This window comes from Stegostoma tigrinum, chromosome 9, assembly GCF_030684315.1.
Source record: "Stegostoma tigrinum isolate sSteTig4 chromosome 9, sSteTig4.hap1, whole genome shotgun sequence".
NCBI classification, from domain to species: domain Eukaryota; kingdom Metazoa; phylum Chordata; class Chondrichthyes; order Orectolobiformes; family Stegostomatidae; genus Stegostoma; species Stegostoma tigrinum.
This window is the reverse complement of record NC_081362.1, coordinates 38778408-38790412: the sequence shown is the minus strand read 5'-3', so window position 1 is coordinate 38790412 and position 12005 is coordinate 38778408. Positions and strand designations below refer to the sequence as shown.

The 12005-nt window shown below is 39.6% G+C and overlaps 1 protein-coding gene across 2 annotated transcripts in view; it reads right to left on the bottom strand.

The window, feature by feature from the left end:
- Positions 1-12005, bottom strand: part of LOC125454879 (ribosomal protein S6 kinase alpha-2) — a 427165-nt gene that overhangs the window by 357506 nt on the left and 57654 nt on the right. Inside the window, exon 4 of one of the 2 annotated variants that reach the window (XM_059648491.1) lies at positions 5774-5867. The exons of the other annotated variant lie outside the window; for it this stretch is intronic. Coding sequence (XP_059504474.1) covers positions 5774-5867 — 94 coding nt within the window. The remainder of the gene's footprint in view (positions 1-5773; positions 5868-12005) is intronic. 2 annotated transcript variants of the gene reach the window in all.

The following is a 12005-nucleotide window of genomic DNA, read 5'->3' as shown; positions in this document are numbered from 1 at the left end:
AATCATTAAATCAACCATATGTGAATTGTCAATACCATGCCATTTTATTCTACCTATTTTTGATTGTGGGCTAAAAGGCAAAAGGACTGTCCTCCTTAAAACCATTGCACGTAGTTTTTACGTTGCAGCTTTGATCAAGTGCAGTGGTGTGAAGATGATTCTAAATGGTCCCAGAATGTGGGTGCAGAGTGAGATTTGGCCAGAAACAAGTAGCTGATTGGTCAACCACTGGTTACAATTACGCAAACCAAAGGTCATCAATGTGGAAATAGTTTCAAAACAAACATTAATGGGCCACTTAGATTTATTCCATGAAGCCTCATGGCCTCATATTAATCTTTGATTTCAGTTATTTACTGCTGTATTTTGAGTATTTCAGTAGTTTGGAGAGCAAAATAGGCTGAAGAGATTCATTGCCAAATACCAACAAATGCTGCTGCTTTTGATAAATTTGACTAGATGTGAAAGTCGGTTTTCACTACAGTCTCTCCAAATGATTGATGTATTGAATTCACATACTAATGGAAAAGTGACTTAACACTTATTTTTTCTGTCAATATTACCCCTATCATGCTGAATATAAGACACATGTGAAAGTGCAAAGGCCGGACGGGAAGAGATTTGTGATCTAAAAAAGCAACTTAAGAAAGTGTACTTGATTGCAGGCCAATTTGCACCAAACAATTTTCCAATATTTCTTTTAACCAGACCGTCCCCTTTAGCTGACCTGGGAGGTAGTTGGTCCACTCTATTGCTGCAAGTTCTTGAGATCCATTTTAGATGTTGTCTCATGGACCTCCTGTTCCCATGCAACTCTCAGCTCCAAATAGTTTACATTTTGCTGGAAGCTGGTCAAAATAACAAATCTAAGGTTGATCCCCAAAACAGTTCATTGAATGAATGAGGCGAAATGAGCCACTGACTAATTTTTTAACCAAAGCAGAATAATCTTATCCTATGAAATCAATGGTCCTGATTATGTGAATACACCTAAAGCTGCTGATAGGAATTGAACTTGTAATTGATTGAAGAGTTTTCCACCAAAAAGAGGCAATTGTATCAAAAGGAGCTCTTACTGGAATGTCAAGACCCAAAAGTAAAAGTAATGTAGGTCTTTATTAAAAGTGATTGTGAGTCTATTTCAAAAAGGAGCAAGTGGAAGCTTTGCTCAACGACAGTCACCCCTGTGTCACTCATCTTGAAACATTCATGTCATGAAACCCTTGGCAACAAGGTGGTTTCAGTTACTATAGCAACACTGAGCTGATTTCTTACTCAATGCTTTCAGCCAAATCACTCAGAGCATCATACTGCAGAGACTCTTTTGAATCTTATTCTACTCTTTTATAACTATTCAAACACAGTCAAAATACAAATGATCATGGCTAGAAGCCCCTACCTGTTATTTGTAAAATAACGTTCTTTCATGCAAAAAAAAACCAATTCTAGTTTTAAACTTCCCCTTGTGAGGATTGTTTCTATGGCATCATTAAGGTTGAGATGCTGAAATGATGAAAGCTCCCAATGCATCTGGATGTCATTTACACAGACAAGATCTGCAGTGTGTCAACACTGATCACGGGATCCCTTTTCAACTTCCTGGCCATAAATAAACTCTATGTGAGTTTTAATGTGCCTTCACATAGACCAATACATCTTCATGTAGATCAGAGCAATAAAACAAATAATTCTTAGCAACCAGATACTATTTCAATAAAATATCAGAAAGAATAGAATAACCCCACACACAGGCTCAGGATACACCCACCAGTGTGCAAAAATTCAGAGAAGCATCAGGCAACCTCTCACTCTCAGTGGCAATGCAAGCATTTCCAGAGAGAGTGCATCTAAACATAGCAACCCCAGATGCTCAATTCATTCCACTAAAGACACTGTACTAATTACATCATTTCATATTTGCTCTAATCAACTGGTCAAAAGAGTAAGAACATGTAGGCTTCCAGTGCTTCTTGGCCCACCTTGCAAGACACAGGAAATTAGAAATTAATGTCCATCACCTTGGCCACTTCACAACTCAAAGATGGGAACATCACAGACCAATTCCATGTTGTTCAGACAGGGTAAGCACCATTGTAACCAGTTACATGAGGAGAAGGAAACATCCCAGACACTACTACATTCAAACCTTCACATACAACTTTCCATGCAGAGATAGTGTACGGTCCTTCATTGTATCCTTTAATGAAAGCTGATGATTAAAAGTATTATTATGTCATTTAAATCCCAGCAGTTCAATAAGTTTACTTAATTAGCACAGATCGCTTTATTTTACAATGTCAGAATCCTGATTATTGGCTCACCAATTTCTTCAATTAATAATACTGTAGAGAGATAATTAGGATTTATTGGTAATGACAAACCAGAAATGGAAGGTGTATAACAGATAAGTCAGCGCATTTGTTTTGTTGCTGTCAAAGGCTACATGATGCCACCACTATAATGCAAGCGATAAGATGGCTTCTAATGTGAAGGTTGCACATATGCTGGTCTAGCCCCTTTGCCATGGAACATAATATGCTGAACAATTTTTGCTACATCATTCTACTGAATAACCAGCACACATTCTCCTGCTGAACAGGCTGCAGCCTGCAAGACTGTTCAACTCTACCTATCAATAATTCTTTTACAACTTAATTAGAGAAAAGAAAATCGGTCAGAAAACAAGTCATGACTAGAACTGACTTAAGACATTCATTAATTTCTTTTTAAAAAAAGTTTCTAAATACTAAAATAGTACTCAAATCTACAATTTGTTACACCATAAATGTCAAAAGGAATGTCATTTTCTGATTATTCCGTAACTGCTTTAAAGGGAAAAATACAAAAATGAATTACTTACATCTTCTACGTGCACTTCTAAAGGGTATTGTTAAAGAGATGTTTCCTAACATTTTCACAGATATACTTTTAATACAATGTCAAGATAATTAGTAGACTAAAACTGAATTAGAATGAACAACATTCTGATTATTTCCCACACAATGAGAAGCCAAATGGGCTGACGAGTGGCAGATGGAAATTAATTTAGATAAATGTGAAGTGCTGCAGTTTGGAAAGGCAAATTAGGCCAGGACAAATATTCTAAATGGTAAGATCCTAGGGAGTGTTGCTGAACAGAAAGATCTTGAAGTAAAAGTTCACAGTTCCTAGAAAGTGGAGTTTCAGGTAAATAGGATAATGAAGAAGGCATTTGGTATGTTTGCCTTTATTGGACAGGAGTTAGGAAGTCATGTTGCACTGTACAGGTCATTGGTTAGGCCTCTTTTGGAATACTGTGAGCAATTCTGGTCACCCTGTTTTAGGAAGGATATTGTGAAACTTCAAAGGATTCAGAAAAGTTTTACAAGCATGTTGCCAGGGTTGGAGGGTTTGGGCCATAGGGAGAAGCTGAATGGGCTGGGGCTATTTTGTCTGGAGCATTGAAGGCTGAGGAATGACCTTACAGAGGTTTATAAAATCATGCGGGGAATGGATAAGATAAATAGACAAGGTATTTTCCCCAAGGTAGGGCATTCCAAAACTGGAGGGCATAGTTTTAAAGTGAGAAGGCAAAGAGTTAAAAGGGACCTAAGTGGCAACGTTTTCACGCAAAGGATAGTGCATATATGGTATGAACTACCAGAGGAAGTGGTGGAGGCTGGTACAATTACAACATCTAAAAGGCATCTGGATGGTGATGTGAATAGGAAGGGTTTAGAGGAATATGGGCCAATGCTGGCAAATGGGACTAGATTCATCTATGATATCTGGTCAGCATGGACAAGTTGGGCTGAAGGGTTTGTTTCCGCACTGCACATCTCTATGACTCTAAGCTCTGAGCACTGGCAAAAAACCAACCACCTATTGATGGAACTAAGTTCAGGTGAGATGCAGGCCTTTTCACCACCAGCAAACAAAATAATGTCTTTGGGCTCCTATTCTTTTGCAATCATTTATTTTCCTTTCTTTTACTTTAAATGCTCTCAACTTGAATTGACCATCTCCCCTGCCAGCTCTTTGCCCATTCCTCATATGCCTTCAATATTTTGCCCTTCTGGTATTTATCCATTACCATTACAAAACTATTAATTAATCTGCTTTTGCTACTCTTTCCTACAGTGCATTCCAGATCCTAACAATTCTCTGCAAAATAAATTTTCTTCATCTTACTTCTTATGCTGTTGCTAATTAACATGGATCTGTCCTCCTCAGTTTGCTGATTCTTATGCCACAGGAAACAGTTTTTCCTTGTTTACTCTACCAAAACACTTCACTATTTTGAACATTTCATTAAATCTCCCCTTAGCCTTTTCCATTCAAAGGAGAAGGATCTTAGCTTTTCTAGTTTCTACATGGAACGAGAGGCCCTCATTGTTACTAATATACAGTAAATTAACTCTGTGCCCTTTGTGAAGTGGAATACCTAAAATTGGGCACACTACTCCAACTGAGCTTAACTAGTGATTTGTAAAGCACAATGGTCTTACTTTGCATTCTCTTCCCCTGTCTATGGAGCCAAGTATCCCTCGAACCTGTTTTTATGAATCATGTCAACTTGCTCTATCACCTTCCAAGATTTGCATCTGCACACCTCTAGCTCTCACTGCATTTACACCCTTTCAAAAATTGTTCAATTGTGTTACCTGTGCTCAGCTTGATACCAATAAAGTGCCCCTTCATAGTTCTCTACCTTAATTTTCATTTGCCATTTATGTATCATTTCATTAAATTTCCTTCAGTTGCTGTTATTTTCCATGCTATTTGCTATCAACTCTGTTACTCTACCCTGTCACTATCAACAATGGGAAGCAATTCAAGCAAGTGAGTTCACAGTAAAGCGTGATTACAAATCTTACATCTGCTTTATGATCAGCAGAAAATGTCTTAAGGAACATTCTCATGTGTTAGCCCTTCTTTTCTTCTGGCCATTCCAAAATTGCTTGACATACATGCCATTCCTTCCCATTGGAAATCATTGACTATTATCCTGATTGTTTATGCTGAGTTTGTTCTGGTCTTCCTGCTATAGGAAAGATGTTGTTAAACTTGAAAGGGTTCAAAAAAGATTTACAAGGATGATGCCATTATTTGAAGGGTTTCAGCTACAGAGAGATGCTGAGTAGGCTATCTTCCTGGAGCTTCGGAGGCTGAGGGGTGAATTTATAGAGGTTTTTAAAATCATGAGGAGCATGGATATGGTGAATAGCCAAGATCTTTATGCCAGGGTAGTGGAGTCTAAAATTAAAGAATTCAAGGTGAGAGGGGAAAGATTTCAAAGGGATCTAAGAAGAAACTTTTTCATGCAGAGGATGCTGTGTATATGGGACAAGCTGCCACAGGAAGTGGTGGAGGTGGGTACAATTACAACATTTAAAAAACAACAGGATGGATATATGAATAGGAATGGTTTAGAGGGATATGGACAAAATTCCGGCAAATGGGACTGGATTAATGTAGAATGTCTGGTCGGCACGGGCGAGTTGGACTGAAGGGTCTGTTTTCAAGCCACACACCTCTATGACTCTGTGACTCTGTCAGACTGCTGAGCTGAATGATTACTGATCTATTACTGTAGAATCAATAGTTATGAAGTATTTCAACTGCACTGTGTCAATGTTTGGCATGATGTCTAATTCACAATCTCTACTTTAAGCCCGTCTTCTGCTTTCTATCACGTTTAACAGATTATATAACCCATAGCTGTTTATAAACACACTATCTCTGTTCTCCTGTATGTGGCATAATTCCTTTGTACTATTTATAAATAGCTTACCTGCCAGCCATATGACTCTTGTATGTTAACTGCCTTCTTGTCGATACAGTTTTCAGGTAAAGGGTTGCCAGGGGACATAATCCAGTATTTCATACTATTCAAAAAAATTACAATTGTCCCCATTACAATTAATGTAAACACTTTAGAAATATTAGGACTTTAGAAATATTCTTAAAACAAATTTCACCAACTGTTTTCTTTAAAAACATGTTTTCCTATCTATCCTGTTTCCAGATGAAAATTTATCACAAGTTTTGACTCTAATATAAGAAGATGCACTCGGTAAAAGACAACAATCCCTCAAATGCTGGACAAATTGGCTCCAAACCTAAGTTGTGATCTTCTCCATAAGATACATTAGCAGGAGCTGACATACGGATGAAGGAAATGTACTCAAATGGCTTATTCTATAGAAATTGAAAAAATTAAATATCTGTGATAGACCATTTTTAAAATTATTTATTTACTGACATTTTTCTCCATGGACAAGCAATGTATCCAAAATTAATTTTGATGTGGACTACAGTGTATGGATAATAATGTGAAAATGGACATGGAGATTAAATTTTCCTTCAGATAAATGGAGTTGACCCATGTCTGTGGAAGAGGAATAAAGCAAAACAGGCCAATTTGATGACGGACTCCAAATGAAGAAATTAATCATTAAGATTCCATATTAGGTAGTTTTTTATTTTAGCATAAACTAACATCCACATGAATTAACAGACAAATTATAGACATTACAAATTACATGAAGTCACAGATCTGGCAAGGTAGAGATAGTATTTGGCATTTCTGAAGAAGGGTCCCGATCTGAAACATCAACTTTCCTGCTCCTCTGATGCTGCCTGGCCTGCTGTGTTCCCCCAGCTCCACACTGTTATATCTAGTACAGTAGGTAGTGTTCAGGCTTGTTGGAGCCTGTCTGCTCCAGGCCAGTGACATCATTCATTCTAGCGAGTTTTGAGAAGATTTGTAGTTCAGGTTGAGTTTCTGGATGTGAGTAGCTCAGCGAGCAAACTCACATCCATCATTCATTCTATTTACTTTTCGTCTCTTTTCTTTTCTTCGTCTTTTCTTCTTTATCTTCAAGGCTGGAGCAGTGTCAGCAGTGCAGTGGCTGCAGGGTTGATGGCATGGGCTGGGACTCCTGGCAGTGGTAGTAGGCCTAGAGCCTGGATACTTGGTGGTGGTAGGCCTGGAGCCTGGACTCAGTGATGAACCCCGGGGTGTGCACTCCTGGCTGAAGTAGGCCTAGAGCCTGGACTTTTGGGCTGACTCTTGGGCAGTGTTGGTGAGGTCGTGGCAGCAGCAGAGCCTGGGTCTCCTGGGGCATCGTTGCCATCATTGCTATTCCCAGAGCGGGACGCCTTGAGGACCAGAACACTGTGCAGAGACCTTGTAGAACCCCTGAAGCTGTGCTTGAGACCCCAATTTACCTCACAGCACCAGGGACCTGGGTTGAATTCCAGACTGGGGTGACCATCTGTGTGGTGTTTGTATTTTCATCCCAGTGTCTACGTGTTTCCTCCAGATGCTCCAGTTTCCTCCCACAATCCAAAAGATGTGCTGGTTAGGTGGATTGGCCATGCTAAATTGCCCATAGTGTCCAGTGGTGTGCAGGCTATGTAGATTAGCCATGGGAAGTGCAAGGTTACAGGGATAGGATAGAGGGTGAGTCTGGGTGGGATGCTCTTCAGAGGGACAATGTGGACTCAATGGTCAAATGGCCTACTCCCACACTGTGGAGAATTCTATGATTTGGAATAAATAAATTATTCATCATTCAACAAGGGTTATTTCATCATTGAACAAAGGTTAATCCCCACCCAAATGTGACACCACAGGTTTTCAAACTCAGTCTCCAGAATGTAAGATCTCTGACACATTTCTCACTAAATCAGTTTGGTTCTTGAATCACGTGTAATGGTAACTCCACTCTTTCTGAATCCCCCAAATATAGTCATCACCAAACAGCAAAACTTCCTTAACTAGATTCATCACAATTTTCATGGGACAGATTTCCCAGAAAAATGTGTTTGACCTTTTTCATAAATTCTGTAAATGGTATGGACAAGTCTGGCAAAACTCAAGCATAGCCATTGAATTGTCTAATTCACAATATCTGCTATAACCTTGTCTTCAAGTGTCTATCCTGTTTAACAGTATTGCATTCATACAGCTGCTTATAAACATTGTTTTCCCGTTCACTTGTCTGCTGCAGTTTTTCCATTGTGCTTTACAGCAATAGCTTCTTTGTCTTCTGGTTACATGGCTTTCACTGGTCCTGCTTCTAGGACAAGGGTTGCTAGGTCACAAGCACAGTTGTCCCTTTACTTTTGATGCAACACTTCAAGTCAAATTTAAACATTCTGAAAACAGATTTCCTTAATGTGCAGCTTCCAGAAGAAACAATGGGAGAAAGGCTGGATCTGTAAAATAAAGTATCATTATAAAACATCTTGTGAACTTGGGGGGAGACAAGTATATTCAGGACCAGGAAGCTTACTTGATTTGCTCCCAATAACCATTTGGTGCCTTTACAGAACATCTCCCAATTCTGGAGGAAAGGGAGTCTGAAAGGGGAGAGAATGATGGTTTTGCAAAGGAGAGAAAACACTGACACTGCTATTAATGGGAATTGGGAAAGGATACATTGGAAGCTAACTTCAGCCAAAGAATTTGACATAGCCAGGGATGTGGAGGCATCATTAACCTGAACAGTATTGTCTGCGGGAGTCATTTGTCAGGATGTTTTAATGAAGGTGTATGAATGGATTGGATTTAGATAAAGCTGAAGCATATTTTTCATTTCACATACCATGAACTACTTTGGACAGTATTGATTCTTTTCAAATATCCAAGGACCATTTTCACCAGTACGTTTCCAGAAGCAACAATGAACCTCAGAAATGTCCGCCATTTTTCCAACCAAAGATTCCCTAACACCATGGTCGACAGGTTCTCAACCATGTCTGAACTATTTTCCACACTTCTGCTATTACTACTTCTCTTCCCTCCCACAACACTGATTACATCCCCGGTCCTCATCTTCCACTCCTCCAGCATCTGCATGCAAAGGATCATAAGGTGCTATTATGCTACCTTCAGTGGGATGCCAACACCACACACATAGTTACCCCACCTTCCTTGTTAGCATTCCACAGGGACCATTCCCTCTGGGACACCTTGCTCACTTCCTCCTTAACTCCCAACAACTCCCCAAGCCCCCATGGCACCTTCCCACACAATCACAGAAGGTGTAAAACCTGTCCATTTACCTCCTTCCTTGTCCGAGGCCCCAGACAGACCTTGCAGACGAAGCAGCGATTTACCCGTACTTCACTCAATCTAGTCTACTCTATTCACTACTCACATGTGATCTCCTCTACACAGGGGAGATAACACACAAAAGGGACCACCACTTCATGGAACACTTATGTTTTGTCACCAGAAATGACCCAAAACTTCCGACTGCCTGCCACTTTAATGCACTGCTGTGCTCTCTAGCCAATATCTTTGTCTCAGGCTTGCTACTCTGTTCCAGTGAGGTTCAGTGCAAACTGAAAGGATTGAATCTCATTTTTCACTTTGGTGCCCTGCAGTCTTCAGGACTCAGTATTGAGTTCAAACATTTCAGGGCCTGATCAGCTTCTTCAATTTCCTTTACCGACCTATACAGCCCAGAGCTGGCTGTCATATGGACTGCTTTCAGCACATCCAACCCATTTTCACCTACTTATGGTCCCCATTACCAGCTTTTCTTTCTCCCTGGTCTGCCATTTCCCATCCCTTTGTGTGCCTCACTGTCTTTCTCTTCCCCTGGGCTCCATTTCCACCCATCGCATTCTCCACGACTACTGTTTGAAAAGTGCTATAGTATAAGCAGTCAGTAATTTGAAGCCCATACAGAATAGAAGGGACAGTGGTTACACAGATACAAAGCTGACTGAGTGACAGGAAACATGGTAATGGCGAGCAGCTGCTTTTCAAACTGAATAACGTTACACATTGGAGTTTTCAGAGCACTAGTTTAACTACTTTACTTGTTCTATGTTAATGGTTTAGACTTGGAGTACAGGGTACAGTCTGGGAATTCACAGATGACACCGTGCATTATGCTTTATCCATGCACCCTCAAGCCATCCTTGGCCAAGCAATGGCACTTCAATGCCTACTGACCCACTGCATAGAGCCAATGAATAACATGATGTTTTAAAAAAAAAACAACTTTTAAACATTCATTAATTGCTCCCACTGTGGTAAAAAAGAGTCATTATTACAAGGCAGTAGAAGTATCAATTACCCAGTATCAACAGCAGAAACCATAATCAATTGAAATCTCATTAACTTGTCAAAATATTGTGTACTTACAGCAGAGGTCACTGGGCCAGACTATCAATTAGGCAATGTTTCACTTTGAGTTCAGGTGCTTCAAGCATGTAATGAATTTCTGGTCTCAGCTAAGCCTCATTATGCATTCTTGCACAAAAATCAAAGATGATTATTTTTAGTCATGTCACTGAAACTCAAACTCAGGTCCATTTCAAACCAGAAATCTGAGTGGATTGTAGGTCAATGTGCGTTCATATGTTGGACTTCAGCCCAGTATTGCTAAGGTAAATCAACAAGCTTGGACTGAATGTGAAGATGAATCTTTGATAAACAGCAATGTTTTTTGGAGAGCTCAATTCTTTTCTTTAAAATAACAACAGAGACATTTCAGCACATTAAATGCCAATGTTCTCTGGGTCAGTAGTAAGTAATTCTCAAATCATCAGGGAGATGTCGATGTAATTGTAATAACACTACATTTGTAACCGATAAAGTCAGGCTAAAGTTCTGGGGATATGAGTTTGAATCCTGTCATGGTAAACGGTGAAATTTGAAATCAATTTTAGAAAGACATTTTTAAAAAGTAACCAGCCAAATGGCGACCATTGTCATAAAAACTCCATACCACTCATGTCCTTTAGGGAAGGAAAACTACCATCCTTATTTGGTCTGGCCTATACGTAACTCCAGACCCACATTTTGGCTCTTATCTGCCCTCTGGGTAATTACAGACGGACAATAAATGTTGGCTGTCAGAAACACCAGCAGCCCATGACTAAATTTCAACTCCAGCCTCGGGTGACTGCCTGTGTGGAGTTTGTACATTCTCCCTGTGTCTAAGTGGGTTTCCTCCGGGTGCTCCGGTTTCCTCCCACAGTCCAAAGATGTGCAGGCTAGGTGGATTGCCCATGCTAAATTGCCCATAGTGTTCAGGGGTGTGTGGATTATAGGGGGATGGGTCTGGGTGGGATGTTTCAAGTGGCGGTGTGGACTTGTTGGACCGAAGGGCCTGTTTCCACACTATAGGGAATCTAATCTAATCTAATTAAATATATCAAGAAAGTGATTCACCTAATATACAGAGGAATAGGCTTCCAATGCAAATGGGGTTTCTCAGCACAGGGATGAGAAAAATCTGCGTCCACATACATATATAACATACGAGGTGAGAGATGCAATTGAATAGAATTGTGGCTGGTTTGTCTTCTGCACATTATGAGAATAGAGAGAGCTCTGAGAGAAAACAAGAGATACAGGGCAGGGAAAAATCCATTTTAAAACAATGCTAAAATACCAACTGAATGGTAATTGTTTGTTACCGAAGAGGGAGTGACAGTTGTTAATTAATTCTTGCAATGTTTTTAGTATAGAGCAGTAAATCATAGCAGGATCAGCTATGCTGCTAGGATACCTCTTCACACTGGGTCAATTGATCCAAATCTCTTGGTCAAAGAACACACTGGTAGCAGTTAAACTGGAGCTACAATAGTTTACCTTAAAGGCTGACTAAATAGTGATCCTTGCACAAACTGTTAACTAACAACAAATTGGACTCTTTGAAAACCCTGCCCTCACTTTCAAATAACACTTCAATCAAAATCCAGAGTCTAAATGGAGCAGGTGTTCTTCATGTTTCTTCTGCTGATTATGAGAAATCTTAATAGAGTTAATGTGGCAAGTTAAAACTGAAATCAATAAATAACCTTTGAATTAATTCAATGGAATAGGAATGACGATAAATTTAAAGAGGTGGAAGTTTCAGTTTGGTGCAATCAGCAATGTTACATCTCCGTGAATTACTGCTATTGGTCATTGCAATGAAATGTCATATTTTGTTTCAACTAAAGCATATTCTTTGATGTATTCATGGGCTGAATTTTATCACAAATTCTGGCTT